Source organism: Seriola dumerili, unplaced genomic scaffold, assembly GCF_002260705.1.
Source record: "Seriola dumerili isolate Sdu_G_001 unplaced genomic scaffold, Sdu_1.0 BDQW01000449.1, whole genome shotgun sequence".
Classification (NCBI taxonomy): Eukaryota; Metazoa; Chordata; class Actinopteri; order Carangiformes; family Carangidae; genus Seriola; species Seriola dumerili.
The window spans coordinates 6,779,422-6,798,170 of record NW_019174704.1 but is presented as its reverse complement, the minus strand read 5'-3'; the positions used below and the strand labels follow the sequence as shown (position 1 = coordinate 6,798,170).

The 18,749-nt window shown below is 38.2% G+C and overlaps 4 protein-coding genes across 5 annotated transcripts; 2 read left to right on the top strand and 2 right to left on the bottom strand.

The window, feature by feature from the left end:
- The first annotated feature begins 485 nt into the window (after positions 1-485).
- Positions 486-5,586, top strand: LOC111234583 (mitochondrial ornithine transporter 1-like). 2 transcript variants are annotated; one of them, XM_022762739.1, is made up of 7 exons: positions 486-674; positions 1,712-1,812; positions 2,294-2,552; positions 2,653-2,790; positions 3,673-3,848; positions 4,025-4,183; positions 4,269-5,586. In XM_022762739.1, the coding sequence occupies exons 2-7, from the start codon at positions 1,758-1,760 to the stop codon at positions 4,388-4,390; spliced, it is 909 nt and encodes a 302-aa protein (XP_022618460.1). In that variant the 5' UTR covers positions 486-674; positions 1,712-1,757; the 3' UTR covers positions 4,391-5,586. The 2 variants fall into 2 exon arrangements, with proteins under 2 accessions (XP_022618460.1, XP_022618459.1); XM_022762738.1 differs by having other exon boundaries at positions 486-679.
- A 105-nt stretch (positions 5,587-5,691) lies between these two features.
- LOC111234584 (transmembrane 4 L6 family member 5-like) lies at positions 5,692-7,890 on the bottom strand. Its single transcript, XM_022762740.1, has 5 exons — positions 7,589-7,890; positions 7,120-7,185; positions 6,322-6,455; positions 6,052-6,238; positions 5,692-5,917 (listed from the first exon to the last, which is right to left on the bottom strand). Exons 1-5 carry the CDS (start codon positions 7,763-7,765, stop codon positions 5,909-5,911), a joined length of 573 nt encoding a protein of 190 aa, XP_022618461.1. The 5' UTR covers positions 7,766-7,890; the 3' UTR covers positions 5,692-5,908.
- A 1,787-nt stretch (positions 7,891-9,677) lies between these two features.
- LOC111234570 (transmembrane 4 L6 family member 4-like) lies at positions 9,678-12,272 on the bottom strand. Its single transcript, XM_022762720.1, has 5 exons — positions 12,085-12,272; positions 11,596-11,661; positions 10,334-10,467; positions 10,054-10,240; positions 9,678-9,901 (listed from the first exon to the last, which is right to left on the bottom strand). Exons 1-5 carry the CDS (start codon positions 12,259-12,261, stop codon positions 9,893-9,895), a joined length of 573 nt encoding a protein of 190 aa, XP_022618441.1. The 5' UTR covers positions 12,262-12,272; the 3' UTR covers positions 9,678-9,892.
- Positions 12,273-13,506: 1,234 nt separating this feature from the next.
- Positions 13,507-18,119, top strand: LOC111234471 (mannose-P-dolichol utilization defect 1 protein-like). The gene is made up of 7 exons (XM_022762586.1): positions 13,507-13,629; positions 13,957-14,022; positions 14,629-14,761; positions 15,263-15,348; positions 16,884-16,999; positions 17,146-17,256; positions 17,370-18,119. Exons 1-7 carry the CDS (start codon positions 13,539-13,541, stop codon positions 17,484-17,486), a joined length of 720 nt encoding a protein of 239 aa, XP_022618307.1. The 5' UTR covers positions 13,507-13,538; the 3' UTR covers positions 17,487-18,119.
- Positions 18,120-18,749: the final 630 nt, after the last annotated feature.

Below are 18,749 nucleotides of genomic sequence, written 5' to 3'. Positions count from 1 at the left end.
CTGTATAGCATAGATCTTATATGGAAAAGATGACTCACTGCTTACATCTGAATATCATTCTATTTGAACATTTATTTGTATATTTTAACAACAGGCGATAAAGCCCAACGAAAAATAATTATCTGTAGCTTACACTTTATGTAACAGGTACTACAATGTTATCTAATCGAGGCAAATTGAGGGGAAAAGGACAGCAATGGTTTCTTAATTCTTCCCAACAGCCTGCAAATGTTAGTAAATTAAAGATTTTTAATTGTATTCGATAAGGGTAGATTATTAATAATATTAAGTACACAATGTCCAGTGTACAATTCTACGATATGTAAACGTACATCAAGAGCAAAATCATCATTTTTTCATCAGTTTTTTTTTATAGCCAGACTATGCTAGCAACGCGAATTTCGAGCAGAGTGGGAGCTCTCCCTTTATCCTTCTCTCATGCAACAACCTCTAGATTCCCCTCCTCCATATCATTATCACTGATGGCCGATCCATTCATTGACCACAGTGTGTGGACACAAGGGTAGATGCTGCAAATGAGATAACATTAAACATTGGATATTTGGCCTGGTGGTGTCAGTTAGCATGCAGTCACCCATTAGCTTCGGTCAGCAGCTCACTGGGTTCATCGGCGGCGACACTCTGATGCCACTGGCTGAACACGTCGCACTCCTGTAAGGTTTGTATGCTGAAATTATTACTATAGGTTTATCTCTTTAGCTTTTTGACTTGTAAAGTTAACATTGGCTAAAAAGAAACCCACAACTTTCGACCGGTTTACATCCACCATTAATTCACTTAATGAATATTGTTAGGATATTGTTGCTACATTTAACCACGTAAGTTACCTCTCACAGGGAAACGTTGTTTGACATTTTACTCTCATTTTAAGTCCACACGCGACGGTACAAGCTCACATGTCCTTCAGCTGATTTGATAACTAAAAGATGGTTAATTTGTGCACAAAGAATAGCATTTTGTCACCCTCTGGTGGTAAGTAGTAAGCTTTAAACGTAGAAATACCAACGTTACATCAGAATTGGCAGAGCACAAGTGAACATACTGCTACTGATGATTGAGTTAAGTGGAAGTCAAAACACCAAAATTGACATAACCACAAACACACTGCCAACTTGAAAGTAAAAAGAGCGTTTTTAGACTGAACAGCCTTGTAGTTCGTAACCTTTACTATCTCAAAGGGCTGAGAAGGCACAGATAAGCTAGTGATGTTTCAGCTAAGAGATATTCGAAGTTACAAAATAAAATAGGAAAATAATAAGAAGAAAATTTTGCTTTTCTTCCCCCAATTGTCCACTTTCTGTTTTTTGCAAACTTGTCATTTGTATTATGTAATGGTTGTGTTTTTAGCCACAAAGTTACCTCTACCTTTGCATTTCAGTAAACATGACAGTTATAATGTTACCATACAAACCAATGTTTAACCTTCCTGTAAATAATCACTGATGCCACAGATGAGAGCAAGTTTTATTGTGGTGAAGTTTACGACCTAGCTGCTGCTGCCTGTCCTGAGCTGATCCAGCTGCTGAGATATACACATATTAACTGTCTCTGAGGAGTATTTGGAGAAGCAAATGATTGCTTATATTTTGTGTTTGTTTATAGTGATTAAAGTGCGCTAATAAGATGTAGCAATGTATGTTGTGAGTAGAATTAGGAGGTGAAGTGTCATTATGTGTATTTTTTTCACCAGGTAGTTGAAAGAAAGAGTAACCTCTTCTGACAACTTTTTGGACACCATGGCCCCACACCCGGTGGTCCAGGCCATCATTGACCTCTCTGCAGGAGCCATAGGTAATTCAGTGCTTAAACAAACGGTGTACACCGGGCACTGGTCTTTATTGTTCTTTAATTCATTATCGCTATCTCCTGAACTGGGACCTGAGAACTTAATTTCATTCCGTTTCATGTACAACATGTTCTGTAATGACAATAAAAACATCCTTCTCCTTAATCTTTATGAGGTAATCACGCTGCTTTTCTGCTTCTTTACTAAACAACTCAGTAGCCATGTCTGACGTAGCAGGACATTTTGATGACTCCTGTCTTTTTCCGGCTTGTTTCTCTCTGTGTTTCTATTGACTGTTTATACTGCTCAGTGGAGCGCAACCCCCTGTAAAGCCCTCTATTATTCTTATCTCTGTCCACAGCACATATATTGAGCACAAACTTTGATTTTCCTATAGAATGTGTAACAGCCAGTCTTTTTAACATTTGTTTACTGTGTCTATTTATGGATCACATATGTTTGACAATTTTTTCACTGTCATCCAAGGGGGAGCTGCATGTGTCTTCAGTGGGCAGCCTCTGGACACAGCAAAGGTCAAGATGCAGACTTTCCCTATGCTGTACCGTGGTTTCATCCACTGCATTGTGTCCACCTACAAACAAGTGGGTCTTCGTGGTCTCTACCAGGGCACCACGCCGGCGCTGATGGCCAACATCGCAGAGAACTCTGTGCTCTTCATGAGCTACGGCTTCTGCCAGCAGGTCATCCGCTTCACAGCTGGGCTGCACAACGAAGCTGTGCTGAGGTGTGATGATGTTAACCATGCTGTTGTTCTTGTTAGCACTTGTTAATACATGTCAGACAGTCTCTAACTGTTCTTCTGTTTATCCTTCCCTTTCTGTTAGTGACATGCAGAAAGCCTGTGCTGGCTCAGTAGCATCCATCTTCTCCTCGCTAGTACTCTGCCCCACCGAGCTTGTCAAGTGTCGGCTGCAAGCCATGTATGAAATGGAGGCATCAGGCAAGATCGCTAAGAGCCAGAAGTAAGTGGTTTTTAAATAGTCACACATTTTTGGGTAAGGTTGTATAGGTTATTTACTCTTATGTTACTCAAATGTTATACATTACATATATGACCACTTATGACTCTGGCCAACAACAATCGGCTCAGTAGCCTTATCAAAGTGGCTTGTATTAGATGTCAGGGAGGAGTCAGAGATGTAAGTTTTAAAGGTCGTATTTTACTGTTGTCTGCAGAGCGTGTATTTCCACAGACTGCTTACTTGAGTACTGCACTTTCACCTTGATGCCAAATGAACTCATTTATTTTACTCTAGCCATCATGTCAGGTTGTTTGTTGATCTATGTGAGTGTTTTGGTGTAATGTATCCTGGCTGCAAACCAGTTTCCCTGTAAGGGATATTAAAGATACGTTGAACTTAATATCTAGGAGCTTAAATTTTGCTGAAAAGATGACTTGGTTTATATGTTGAACAGTTTATTAGTACAGCTAATTTACCATTATGCAAATTTAAAGAGTTTAAATAAAATATATACACAGTGTAACTCAATATTTAAGAACATAAACTCAAAAGACTGACATTCAATAGCTATAATTTTTTGTTACATACTGTAGATTACTTATTTGCCATTGTCATTTTTGTGTTTTTTTACATTGTGCTTTTAAAAAAAAAAGAGAAGAAGCGAGAAGTGGCAACAGATTCAGAGACATGAATCTTAAGAAATCTCAATATTTTACCAACCTGAAAACAAATCCAAAATGGTAAAATTTATTTGATCTAGTGTTTCATTAATTAAATCAAGAAAATTCTTTTTTTTTTTTCTTTTGGGGAAACATTAATCTGTAAATATTTTTTGTTGTGTGTGCATTGACTGAGCCATACTTCTTTCTGCTCTGTCTGAAGCACAGTGTGGTCTGTGGTGAAATCCATCATGAGGAACGAGGGACCAGTGGGGTTTTTCCAGGGCCTGACCACCACCATAGCCAGAGAGGTTCCTGGGTACTTCTGCTTCTTCGGTGCCTATGAGCTCTGCCGCACCACCTTTGCAGACTACATGAAATGTGACAAGGATGACATAGGTACTGGAAAAAAATGTTCTGCCTGCATTACCACAGGGCAGAAAACATTTGCCTTTTGCTGAAAACGTCAACTTCAAATGTCAGCTCCTCAGAATCAATTTGCTTTCACCTCCCACACATTTCATGTCCAGTATCACTGAGTTGTCGTCTAACGGGTGTTCCTGTATATGTTGAAGGTGTGGCTCCGATTGTGTTCAGCGGTGGTTTCGGAGGGGCGTGTCTGTGGCTGGTGGTGTATCCTATGGACTGTGTCAAGTCTCGGATCCAGGTCATGTCAATGATGGGCAAACAGGCAGGATTTTTCAAAACCTTCATGACCATTGCTCGTAGTGAAGGTAGGTAAAGTGATGCATTTTTGTGAAAAACAATCAAGAGTCCTGCTGTTTCCATTATGTAATGTTTGCTATTTTTTGTGTTTAGGCGTGAGGGCACTCTACTCTGGTCTTACCCCCACCATGGTCCGTACCTTCCCTGCTAACGGCGCACTGTTTCTGGGTTATGAGGCCAGCCGGAAGCTTATGATGAAGCAGTTTGACAACTGAAAGGAACCATATGCACAAAAACAAATGAAGGAGCGGTGAAGTATTATTATAGCCATATAACCTCATCAGAACTCCAGTTGAAGCTTTGAAGCTTATGTGTAGGATCTGGTTTTTGCCATTTCCTGCTTTTGTTAAACTTTGTTAAACTGACACACTCCATCTCTTTTTAACATAAAAAAAAAAAAAGTTCGACATAGTGTTTACATCTTTTAACACCTAACATAAATGTATTTTTAGATCTGAGTATTGTTTGTTTTTAACACTCTAAAAATGCTGTCGCCATCATTCAGTATATGAGAAAAACATTTGTAGTACAGTACTGAGCAACCAGCCTCTTTATGAGGGAATGTCAACACTCCAGTTTATTATTTTATGTCTACCTCAACAAGGTCGTATCCGAACAGAAACGTTTGTCTGACAGTCATTTCAAATCATTCTTTACTTGCTCTGTACGCAGATACATGAAAAATAGAAGTTCTCTATTAGGCTGTGAGTTAATTATCTTAATGCACAAAATCTTAAAACCTTACTTAATCTCACTACATGAAGAGTTTATGTGAAAATGTGAAGTGACATATACAAATTAATTTCAACTTTCCTAAAATATGTTGTGAATTATTTTCAGAGCAAGTTTCAGAGCAAAGTATGCACCTCAGTTTTGGATCACATGCTGCTTTGTTTAGGAATGGTCACAATAAAATCCAAATCTGCTCATGAATATCCTAAAATATTTGCTTACTTTTCACATTGAGTGGCTTTATTTTTTAAAAAGCATTGAGCAAAGTGTCAGGTTTGATCTGCCTTGAAAGGCAAGTGTTTTAAAGTTGACCCTGAAAATGTTTATGTCATTGTCCCAATGATGAGCAGTAGCTTATGAGAAGTCACCCTGGACTTGTGTACATCTTAAACTGAGGGTGTCATACTGACTCTTTTTGTTTCACCATGTTTTATTCCTCTCCTCTTGCAGTTATTATAATGAAGTCTACACTGTTTTGGGACCCATTGTTTGCCTTTTTAAATCACTACATTTTGCCTTTTTTGTTGTATAACCTTTATTGTCATGTACAATTCAGTCAGAAAATATCAGCTGCCTCGTCTTATGTGCCATTTTCACTCTGCGTTCCATGGGCAGGATTTTTTTTCTTAGTAGTTCATAATTCAGAATTCTCAGTCATATTCCTGTAATTCCTGTAATTTCATTTGAGAAATGTAGATATTTTAATCAGATGGGACTCAAATATTTGTATTGATGTCAATCCTGATATTCATTGTAATTATACAAACTGTATTAAAGGTCTCAATGAACCTTGTCCTGGATTTTATTTTAAGTACAATAAAAGTAGCAGTTTATTTTCTGTGTTGGTTAATTTAACAGAGTTTGAAGCATCATGACATACCCACAAAAATATAAAAATCTTGTCAAACAGAGATGGCTACAATTTCTAACCAAATGTTTTATACAGACAGGAAGACTACCCTCAGTCTTCCAGCAGGGGGCCCCAGTCAACTGTCAGGAACTCACAGTGGCTGTAAGTAAAAACAACACCACAACAACATATTTGAGAAATCGTAAATAAAACAGATTAACATTAACAATGAAAACTGACAGTGTTCTCATTTCTACTTATTCCTGTTGAGATATCAGCTCAGCTTCATCTTACCCCTTTGTTGCTGCAGGTTCCACACAGGCAGCCAAAGAGCCCGTTGATCATCTGAATCGCACAGAGAATCACCTGCAGACAGCTTGTGGCCAGCAGAGTACCGAACAATCCAATGTTGAACTGGACAATGTTCTCGGGCTCTGTGCAGACTCTCCACCGTGTATCATCAGTCAGGTAATTGTAGTCACTATGAGAAAGTAAAGGTTGATGAATGATCAGGTCTTGAGGAGCCTTTCACACTGTCATCAGAAAGTTACTTCTTTGTGTCACCTGTTTTTAAAAGGCATTTTCCAAACCACAAAGACTTTGCAGAGGGGCCCGTTCTGCAAACCGAGCACTGCCACAGTGAAACTATACAGGGCACCGGCCACACCCACTGCAGCGAATGCAATTGATAAGAACATCTGCAGAGGCGAAAAGATAAAGAGATAAAAGATAAACAGTTGTCAGATTTATTTATGCTCTTGATAAATGAGGTATTTATGAGTTGAGGGAGGAACAGGCTCTCAGTCATCCACTGAGATTTGTTTTACCTCTTACACTTTGACATGTTTACTTTCCCAATCTGTGTTTTGGTTTTCCTAGTGCTAAAGCTAAATCACACAGGCATAAACATTTTTCACATCTGTACTAATGGTTTCATGATTTCTTAAAGTCTGTGATGTCTCTCAATGTTGTGCAATTGTTTAGTGATGTAACACCATGCAGAATATTTATATTTTTTTATTTTATAAGTCGTAAACTCAGTGTGACTTTTCTTTAGATGTAACTTTGCAGAGGAAGCTTGAACAATACAATTACAAAAGACATTTTCTTAAGTTTTATTTTAATGTGTTAACACATTCCCATCACATTGTGCGTCTACACAAACAAGTCTGTCCCTCAACTATTTCTATTTCCGCCTCTGAATTGAATTGGACTGTTCCCTGAGAATATACAGAATTCAAATTTACTTTTCGTTCTTACTTCTATATACAACACAGCGTGTAGGTTATATAGTTAAGCACTTCAATTCACTACAATTACTGAGCACCTGAAATGTCCTATTTGTAGTTCTGACTGACTCACCCCACAGCGATTCCCACAGCACCCCTTTTGTCCAGTCAAGTGGATATAAAGTGCTGGGATCAACACCTGTAGCAGGACAGATGGGTTGACAGTAGTTAATAGTCAATATAGTTTACAGAAACTGAGCATTTTCACCAAATCTTGGTAACTCAAAGCTTGTAGAATATGATAAAAGAGACATTGTGAAGTCAGTTTCCAGGCAGATTTTGAAGAACTCTTCAAACGGCTTTGATTCCGTGAGATTTAGATGTGTTTCATGAGATTATAATGCAGCACAAAATAGATCTTGAAGCACAAAACTAGGACTCAGAACAAGCGAGATGACCACTACACAGCAGTTAAAACCCAGTAAACCCAGCATATCATGTAAAGCCAGTATTTTTGAGTTTTAAATTTGCATATAAAAATAAAATTTTTATGAGGCATATAGTCCAGAGTCATGCAACAGGCAGGAGAAATGACAACTCACCATTATGCCCCCTCCAACGAGACCCCCCATGTATTTCACCTCCTCAGTAATATGTCCATCTTTCGCATACTTGATGTCTCCACCAGGAAAGAACAACACAATGTTACAGATGATGGATATGACCGCTAATGGGTACAGAGTAACAGCAATGCAACGGGAGCATTTTCCAGTGCACATGTTGTCAGAGAAGAACCACCTAACTGGTACTGTAAAACCACTCGTTCGTGAAGTCCTGAAAGTTAACTTAAGAAGGAAATGTATTCTGACCAAGCAGAAGCCAAATGCTGTGAGTGATGTTAGGGTGTGGGAGGTGTAATAACTCGCAGATAACATGGGCAAACAGAGCCTGGGATAGGCTGCATGAGTAAATGTGACTCATTCCATGGTATTTCCAAGAGACAGCGCTTCCTTTGTTCCAGTTATTAAAGATAATGTGAAGATGCACATTTTTTTGGTTACAGATGTGAATGCATTTAGGTCATCTGTGGCAGAAATGTTGACAGCTATACCACTCATGTAATCTAATGTTTAGTTTAGTAAACAGATCTCCAGAATGCTTATTGTAGTTAAATCTTACTTTCTTTTATCTTGCTATAAAATATTAAGTGTTACTAAATTGTCATTAAGAAAGCAAAGATTCAGTGTGAGAGACATGTTTTATCTCCACCTACTGCATAAAGTATACTGGTGATGTATTTACATTGTGACTCCAGGATCACAGCACGGTTGGACTTTAGACCTGTGGCAGCTTGCTAAGTGGAGCAAGAACAATGTGTCATTGACATCTACACATTGTTGGTAGTTAAACACTAACCAGACACTGGGCTACATTTTTTAGTTTCTAGTGAGCAGTTGTCTGCAGTTGTTTCCTCACCGTATCAGTAAATTGAAGACAATATGAAATAAAAAAAAAAGCAATCCAAAACATTTGATGTTTCCTAGCAACACTTGGGTGAGGCAGTGTGAACTCGAGTTATGATATAGATAGAACACATACCAGTGACTTGGAGTTTCCTTCCTCCCACAAGGGGAGGGGAAATAGTATTGTTTTAAATTGTTAGTTATTCCAGTGCACACTCACTAAGATTATGGCCTTTTTTGATTCCAGGTTTGTATCCTGTTCTCACTCATTGAAAACATGCCGTGATAAGGATAACACAAGATATTTAGAAGAAGAGATCTAAGGCAAATTCTTCATTCTTGATGAGGTTAGGACTATTGCTTTTATTCTCTCTTATCACCTGAATTATATCTAATTTTACTTTGATTCTGGACCAATCTAAGCCGAGCAGCCTTTTCTTAAGCAGTTTGATGTTTGCTTTTACTCTTGAAAAACAACCACATAAACATGAATAAATAAATAAATAAATAGAGAATTAATTCTCCATTGACCTGTGTGGAAATGAAATAAAGACATAAATAATAATTATTAGGTTTCAGTTATGATTTCCGTGGCAGTTGCCTATGGGGACTCTGAGGGACCGCCTACTTGTTTCATTTGAAGCCATGTGAGGAAAAATTATTATACAATATATATGGTAACCTTCTCATACATTAGAAGCTACTTTTGATGTCTAACTTACTGGCCTCCCTACAAGTGGACCAAGAGTCAGATATGCATCAGTAAGTTTATATGACACTGAAACATTTATATCAGTATCAGTGGTGAGTAAAATGAAAAGAAGAACTTTGTCCTGTATTTAGCAATTGCTTGTGGGAATCCAGGTATATATTGTTTTGACAGTAAGGCACAATAAGGCAGATATTTATATGAATGATAAAACAAAACGTTGTAATGTAGCGGTGGATCGGCACCTTATTATTTTTTTTTTATTTTTTGGGCTTTTTTATGCCTTTATTGATAGTGCAGTTGAGAGAGACAGGAAATGGGGAAGCCGAGAGAGGGGGAATGACATGCAGCAAAGGCCGTCCGAAGCAGGAGGCGAACCGGGGCCAACGGCAGCGAGGACTGTAGCCTCTACACATGGGGTGCCTGCTTAGACCACTACGTCACATGATGCCCCAGCACCTTATATTTTAAAGCAGTTTATTTCAGATTGACCATACAATTAGCATGAATTGTTTTTAATTCTTCTCACAACATACCATAATACACTGCAGTGTAAAGCATCACTACAATAAAAAATGCAAAATCTGTTATCAGAGACAACAGCAACTTCAATGCAATAATTTTATACAGATGCAGCCAGGAACACTGCTCTTAGCCTCCAGCTGGTAGCACCAGTCACCTTTACAGATGTGGTATGACAAATGCAAATGATCAGAGGCCTCCTGAGCAGGAAGTTAAAGTGCCTGTAAGTTAAAAAGCAAACACAAAATAAACAATAAAATAGTATAAGATAAAAGAGAGTTGAACTTAAGTTAAGGGCAAGAAATGTCTGGATTCAGACATCCCGACAACATGGAAAAGCAACGTATGACCTCTTAGACCTCTAAGTCTTTACCCCTTTGTTGTTGCATATTCCACACAGGCAGCCAAAGAGGCCGTTGATCATCTGAATGGCACAGAGTAACCCCTGCAGACAGCTGGCTGCTATCAGAGTAATGAACAGTCCCATGTTGAACTGCACCACGTTCTTGGGCTCTGTGCATTCTTGCCAGTACTTATTGCCAGTCAGGTAGGTGAAGGTACTATGTAAAAGAAGAGGCTTTAAAAGGACCAGAACTTCATGATGTGAACAAATGTCATCAGAAAAATTATTGTACAAAATGATGATCTGTCACCTGTTTTTGAAAGGTGTTGTCCATGTGCTATTGATTTTGCAGAGGGGCCCATTACCCAGACCAGACACTGCCACAGTGAAACTGTACAGGGCACCAGTCACACCCACTGCAGTGAATATAATCGATAAGAACATCTGCAGAAGTCAAAAGAGAACGGAAGGTCAGAAACATTTTAATGCACTGTTAGACATTGTCTATTAACACTGGATTCTTAGCCATGCTCAATATTTTACCCTTTTACTCCTAACATATTTTTAAAGTTATTGATGAATTAATTATTTATGAGTTTAAGGAAATATGTATCTCTTATCACCTTCCTCATTCTTCTGTTGTACTGTAGTGTATTTTATTTTCCCAACACCAACAAGACAGACTAAAGGCTGGCCTCAATTCATTTTACATAAATTAAAAAGTGCAGATAATTTCTACTGAGGACTTTCTATTATAGTAGGTTCTCACCTGCATATTATGGACGATTTACAATGGCTAAATGAATCGAAATCAAAGAAAGTAATTCAGTGAAAAACAATAGACATCACTATATGTATTTCAGTTTATGTATAATTCACTGTTTCATAATTAACATTCACTGATGTTATAAGAATTACCTATTCAGTTATTAATGACAAAAAATTAAATAATTGTCTTATAATACAGTGTAATATAAGTTACATATAAATACGTAATGTAAGTTTTTCATTTAGTTTAACACAGTAAGTGTACGCGTAAAAAGGAGTTAATTTAGGCACTGTAAATCTACCATTTGTATTTACTGTTTAAACTAGTGGCGTATTGCATACGACATCCGACAGTGTTATTATGACTAATAACCTTTAAAAAGAAAAATTCAAATGAATGAAAAAACTTTTCTAAAACTTTTTCTAAATTTTATGTCATTCAAAATATTTTAAGATGATAATCAGTATGTTTCAAGTTTAAAATGCATTTCAGTAAGCCTCTTGCATGGGTCTTGATCCTATAAATAAATGGTCTTTTTGAAAAGAAAAAAGGAGAACTGCACTGTGCTGTGGTTGTCCATTATCTATCTCAAGAGGACTTAAATGTTGTGAAGTGATGCAGCACTACTCAGCATGTTTCTTTTTTTATGAGAGTATTTCTCAGCTTGACTGGTGTCCATTACAGTGTGTCCTTAAAAATAATAGTTTGATAAAATAATTTGCTCAAGGTGCTCTTACTAGCTTGCCGACCTTTTCCTTTATCTTTTGCTGAGCAACTGAAAAGGCTACTTGTGAATGACTCACCCCGAAGCGATTCCCACAGCACCCCTGCTCTCCAGTCAGTTGGATGTAAAATGCTGGGAACAACATCTGTAATAACAAGGAAATTATCAATATCAGTTTAAAATATGTTCAAAATAGTTCATAAGTTTAGTTGAGACAATTCTGTGCTTGGGAAACTTTCCAGGAGTCAGTCTTCAGGTTTTGTGGACCTTTTCAAACTGCGCCAGTCGTGTCATTTAAAATTAGAGATGTTGCTTCAGTTGTGATGAAATGTGCCTCATAATAGTGTCATAGATCAGTATCAAGTTTTTGTGAGATCAAGAGAATCACAGATCTTTCACCCTGAAGCACAAAATTAGAGCAGGAAAGATGACCACTGCAAACGAAAAAAACAAAAACAATACACAGTTTTACCTGAGGCTGCACATTACATTTCAGAGACAAATTTTACGGTGGCTTTTACTCCAGAGTCATGTTCGTCAGTAACAGGCAGGAGAAAAGACAACTCACCAGTATCCCCCCGCCGATGATTCCCCCCATATATTTCACCTCCTCAGTAATATGTCCATTTTTGACATACTTGATGTCCCAGCCAGGAAAGAACAACACAATGTTACAGATGATGGACAGGAGTATTAATGGGTACAGAGTACCAGCAATGCAACGGGAGCATTTTCCACTACACATGTTGTCAGAGAGAGAATGAACAAACTGCTGTAAAAACCTCTTGTTCAAGATGGTATTCATTCAAATCCTTCCTGTTTTCAGAGAAGAGGAGCCCCGCCAGACCAAAAAAAGAGAAATGTATTTGCATTGGCGGCTGAATACCATTAATGATGGTGAAATTGATGTGGGAGATGTAACTAAGTGATTAGGGGACTGACATGCACTTTGTTGTTGTGAATTGTACTTGCCTGAGTAATTTTAATCCAGTAGGCTTTCTACCCATAAAAAACAATACTTTTAATTTGGTAAACTTTAGACTTATTTAAATGTTCAGTTTTTAAATGCATGTTTTGAATTTAACATTACACTAGAAGATAATCAAGGTCTTCAGTCAATCTATAACTCATTAAGTTGTATTCACAATTGCCAAACAAGAGATGCAAACTCATGAAAACATGGAAATTGTCTATAATTTTTGTGAAGCCTACTGTCTATTTTACCACATAAAAGAGTTACTTCTTTCTACTATTTAATGCCAGAAAATAGTTGTCAGGAAATGTTATGCCAACTTTACTTGATGCATGGCAAAGTGATGGTGGTTGCTGTGAAGATTCATAGTTTGAAAAGTGTTGGAATAAATCTGTCAAGATGTGTAGGGTGTGGAGACAGATGGTGTTATAGAAGATATTTTATCTTGATGCAGTTACATTCTCTCTCTCGTTTTTTACACTTGTACAAAAAGTAATTTATTAAAACCTGCAATTAATTAATGCATCACCCTGGATGGGAAGTGTCTGTGAGCTGCCAGTTTCAGGTCTGTCCACAGATGTGCTATGGTGTTTAAGTCTGAGCTTTGGCTGGGCCACTCAAGGACAGTCAGAGGCCACTCCAGCTTTATGCTTTGGGTCACTGTCATGCTGAAAGGTGAATCGTTGTCCCAATCCCAGGTTGTGTGCAGTATGGAACAGGTTTTCTTCATGGACCTCTCTGTATTTGTAAACTGGTCAGAATTGTCTCTGCTGCTGGGGAAAAAAAACCTGTCTAGAGGAGATTTTAAAATAGCAGAACCATGAAATTTCAAATGTATCAGTGTAGTATTTGCCTGTGAATATCCACAGGGAAACCAACTTTTCCAACAAGAGTAGACTTACGTGACTGTGGACTTCCGGACACCGCAGGAAGACCCTCTAGTGTAGCAGTGAAGAGTCCAGGCTCTGTGTCCTCTTCACAAATATTGGGGAACCTTTGAACCACCTTTGAGCCACCGAGGATCCCTCCTGGCCGCAACTGACCGTACTATGGCAACGTGTCCCGTCAAAGACTTCCTGGTTACACATTTAATGCCAGAAAAATGCTATGAGGAGTTTTTCGTCAACTTTCACTTGCACGGTGAGCTACTTCCAATGTGGGAGAGGGCGGGAGAAATGTTTGCGAGAATTTTTCGCAGATTTGCGTTGACGTGGGCGTGGAAGATGTTTTCCCCTCTCCCACTTATGCAATACTGCAAACTTAATTTGTAACCTAAAACTTTGATATTATGGTGTGCACATAGGGTATTATACTATATATTCTGTTTTACAAAAATTTCTGTTTCACGGTTTAGGCACAGAAGTGGTCTTTCACTATGTTATTCAGCAATAGGCATCGGCCTAGTACTGCAGATGTTAAACATCTGTTGTGGTCTGATTGTTTTAACATTTTTCATGTATGCCACAGTGCCGTGCCTAAAGTTTGTACTGAACAAAACTGCCGTATTTTGGATCATACTGGACACATTCCTGGGTAAGATTTCTCCTCAGCCCAAACCTCTATCTGATTCAATCATGTGAAGCAGCAGGACACTAACAACTAACTGATAACAGTTTGCACTCCTGACATACTCACATGGGGGATTTTTAAAGAAGACTACAAGAAAGAAATGTTATATATCCCCTTCTTTCATCACTCATATTATTTCATGAACAATATAGTGATTCATTAACCTTTATTGATTGGATATTGTCAACACAAGGATCAGATTAGGATTTAAAATTCTAACAAGAACCTTTCAGTGCTCTAGTGACATGACATGACAACCAAACCACAGTATTAAAAAGTTGTTTATGCAGAGGTACAGATATTTCCACTTGTTCATGGGAAATGCAATGAAATTTAATCTGGTAATTTATAAGTTATTTTACAGTATTATGTGTTTTGGATCAGTTATAAATAAGAAGCTAGTGTTGGTTTTAGTCTTACTGGCAGTTGCTCAGCCTCAGATTCACAGATATGCTAACTAATTCATTCTTCATGTGAATAACAATGTTTTATTGATTGGTGTTATTCATAGTTTACATATTGATGCTAACCTCCTCCATCCTCACCTCCGTGTGTGCTGTCTCCCTGCAGCACAGTTACCTCAGCTGCTGAAGATACTGTGGAGAGGAAGTGCAGACGGTCTGAGTCTGCCCTCTGTCCTGCTGCAACTTTATGCTTTCTCATGTCCTGTCGTGTACGCCGTGGCCAACAGCTTCCCACTCTTGTATGTATTTGATGAGCGGGTTTTAAATAGGTCAAAGACAGTGTCATACACTCAGTAGTTAATTGCATTGTTTTACTTTTTCCATGGGTTTGTTTTGGTGGTCATGATTCACAGTAGCTGAGCTATTTGGTACTTGTTCATCTCTCATCAACAAGGGGTTTTTGTCCTCAGGGCAGCAGCTGACTTTTTTCTATTACACCATTCTGTCTTCCTGTGAAGCTGGAAACCACCAATGTTAATGTCATGTTTGCTCATGCTTTATGAATGTGTGACTCACTGGCTGCAGAAGTGAGAAATTTACACAAGCTCCTGGGTAGCAATCCAGTCTGTAAATGTAAAAGATTAATATTTCATTCTTCAGCACAGGGTTCAAGACAATGGAACCATTGTTGTCCATTCACTGCATTCAATTTCTGAGTATTTTTCTGTTTTGCAGCTGACTGTATGTTTCTCTTATCATACATGTGCACTTATGTGTGTTTTACTTGAACTGCCCCACAGTGCCTGGGCTGAGAGGCTCTTCACGTTGGCGCAGACAGTGACAATTATGTTCCTCATCCTTCATCATCGTGCTGATGTTTTCACAGGTTAACACACATATCTGCAAATTTTCCAAATGCACATTTTAAATAATATTGACAGGATACAGCTGGATATAGCTGGTGTACATACACACACATACATATATATATATATATATATATATATATATATAGCCCAAAACCAGACCAAAACCAACAGTGCGTTAGTCCATCTCTCAACTTCCTTGTTGCTCTCAGCCCCATTGTTCCTACTGAAGAGGTAAAGGTGTAAATAGCTCATAAATATATGCTTTGAATTTAAAAAAAAAAAAAAGGCTAAAACTAATTTATTAACACAGCTGTACACTTTAGTTTTTAGCAAACATGACTCAATTAGGAGTAAAGAGCGCATTTGTTTTGATGGATTAACACAGAATTTGGTGCTCCAGGGAGTATTTACAGTATCAGGAGGGTGTGTGTGGGACTGACTTAGATCAGTTTTCATTATTATTTTTGTGTATTTACCAGATCGTATATTTCATCTGTCAGTGAATCAGTTAGGTCAACATTTGTTGTTTTTAAATGTCCTCTATAAAGATCCCTGGCCAACGGGAAAAAAATACTTCCCTTGATGTTTTCTATGTCGAGGGTGGTCTCAGATAACAGGTTCAGATAACTAATGCTTTTTGGCAACAGTTATAATGTACCACTTACTATTGAGCACTTGATGTACAAGCCTTGTTTTCATCAAACTGCTTGCACTGACAAATGTTTTCTCTGTGCAAAGACCTTTTGGTGCATGGTAGTACTGTAATTCAATTCAGGAAGCATGAAGGATTAAACTAGTTTATGATAAATTACATTTAGAAAAAGTTACCACACGCTAAAAGCTGTTTTGTTAAAAGTCTTTACAAAGCACAGATGAAAAACATATTTAATAATGAGATAAAAATCAAGATTGTGGCAATATTCATGACTTGTTCTGCACAGATTTGTGAGACATTTTAAGGAATTAAGGAATAATCATGTGGATCAAACATTACAGACCTTAAAGTTTACATACACCCACCATACAAGGTCTAGGGATAATTTACCACCTTTGTGTATTTTCAACATTCAACTGAGTAATTTGGAATGGCCAAGAATATCCTCATATCCTGCATGAATCATATTATTTCTGAGAAATTGAAAAAAAGAATCCTGGATGTGGACAATTCAGACGTGTAAAAGGATTCTGATGGAAAGCTTGTGTGTGTCCTACTGTCATCCAGTCGATGACTGTGGAGAATGTTTTATCAGATAACAGCAGAGTTTCATGTGACAGACATTGACACAGTTCTACTGTCGTATGTTTGGTCAGTGCTCTCCAGTAGCGCCACCCTGTGGCGTTTGTTACCATCTGCCCCATAAAACTTTATCAGTGAACTTTTGTTGGAAGTGAAATTACACAACTCCTCTGAAAGCATGTTGATAGATTGCTCTTTCCATTTAGATGGATATTTAATCATCAGTGTGTACATTTCTGTTAACAAATGTTTTAGTCTTTCTCATGTTTTTTTTGTCTTATCCATCTCTTATCCTGTTTCATGTTCATGTGGCAGGAATGCTGTTCCTGGCGGCGTACGGTGGTGTAATGTTCCTGCTGGGCTCCTATGCAGCTGCAGCAGTTGTCTCAGTGATGCAGGCCTCCAGTTTGGCAGCTTTAATTACAAGCAAGGTAGCAACTCAGTGGCTCATACTAACTGTCCAGCTCCATTTCTGAGCTGTTCTGTGATTAATAAGACCTGAGAACTTGAATCACGAAGCAACTATGCAAATTTATCAGAGGAGCGTGAACGTATTTGTTGGATTTGTTGTTTTCAGGTTCTCCAGGCTGGAACTAACTACCGTAACGGCCACACAGGCCAACTGTCCACTCTGTCTGTGTTACTGACGTGGGCAGGGTCTCTGGGTGTTGTCTTTGTTTCTCTACAGGTCAGGAATCATACACAAACATAAACACAGCTGCACAACTGAATATTTTACACCACTCTAACCTGTAGTTGTTTGCCTTTATTTACTGAGATTGTGTAAAACTTTGTGCACAGGAAACAGGAAGCTCATTGTCTACTCTGTCACACATACTGTCAGCCTGTCTCAGCTGTGTCCTCGTGGCCCAGGTCCTCTGCTGCAGGAGCAGCACCAGCACTAAAAAGAACGAGTAGAGGTGGAAAACGGAGACAACAACACTCACATCTTATGCAAGAACACTCTGTCATTTAAGAAATGGTTTGTGATTCTGTGCCAGAGAGCGCTGAAGTAGCAGCAAATGTTAACAGTGATTTTATGTACTAACATGTCTGTGTATTACGCTCAGATCTACTTTAGATCAAGTTATGAGCTTTGTATCTGTGTAAATGAGAACTCCCACCCTCATGCAGTTTAATAGGTTTATGCATTTTCTTATTTCAACTTTTTTTGTTTTTGTTTTGTTTCAAAGTTTTTCAAATTTCTGCAGTTTTTTTTATTATTGCAAATGGTAGCCATGTAGTGATTTTAATAATTACTTCACTCTCAGGGGAAACAGGAGGTGACTGTCAAAATAAAACATTCAGTTCTTGGATGTATACAAAGTTTCCTGGTGGCTCTGGTACAGTTTGTCAATTTGGGTTCACTAAGATTGTCAGAAGTGAAAGTTAACTGCTTTCAATCCAAGTACAAACTGACTGACCATCACAAACAAGTCTTCAAACACTTTCACAAGACTCTCACCAGTCTGAGTCATTTCGAATGCACCTACAGGCTTCAGAGGTGGTGGTGGTGGTGCAACTTAAAAACATCTCATCGAAAAAAAAAAACCAAACAACACATTAAGACTTTTTAACATTAGTTTTCCAGGTTCACTGAGCATGACTACCCACTACCAGCCATCCTCTTTCTTACTCACAGACATTTTTACGAGCAGTACAGCTTTGTAATGTCTGCTACTGAGCAGCTCAGTGGAGCAGCTGGAGGTTAAGTTTATGTTTGATGGTATTTTTAGGGATGAGTACTCTGATCAGATTTTTCCTTCCGTGTAAGATTGAACTTTATCAACCTTGAAGTCACAATGAGGGTAATTAAGAGACAGCTTTGTGAAAGAATAGTGTAATAGCTCTGATAATTCGTGTCAAAGCTGATGATTACAATAATACTTTTTACCTATGTACAGGACTTTCTTCTAAAGCACCAGTTTTTTGGATGTAAGAACCCTTTCATGAATGAGGCCCCTGGACTAGCCTCTGAGCTTCAAGTATTTCCAGCCGCTGTGAACAAACTGTCGAGTGTTGCTCAGTAACCAAGTAGCCAAGACCCACTCAAGTGACGTTGGCTTCACATGTGCCACAATGACACATTAACCTTGTTTGTTTTGACCGATACAACAACACATGTAGTGTTTTATATTCATATTTTATGGATGGATTTTCTGACTTAAACATCTATTGAAC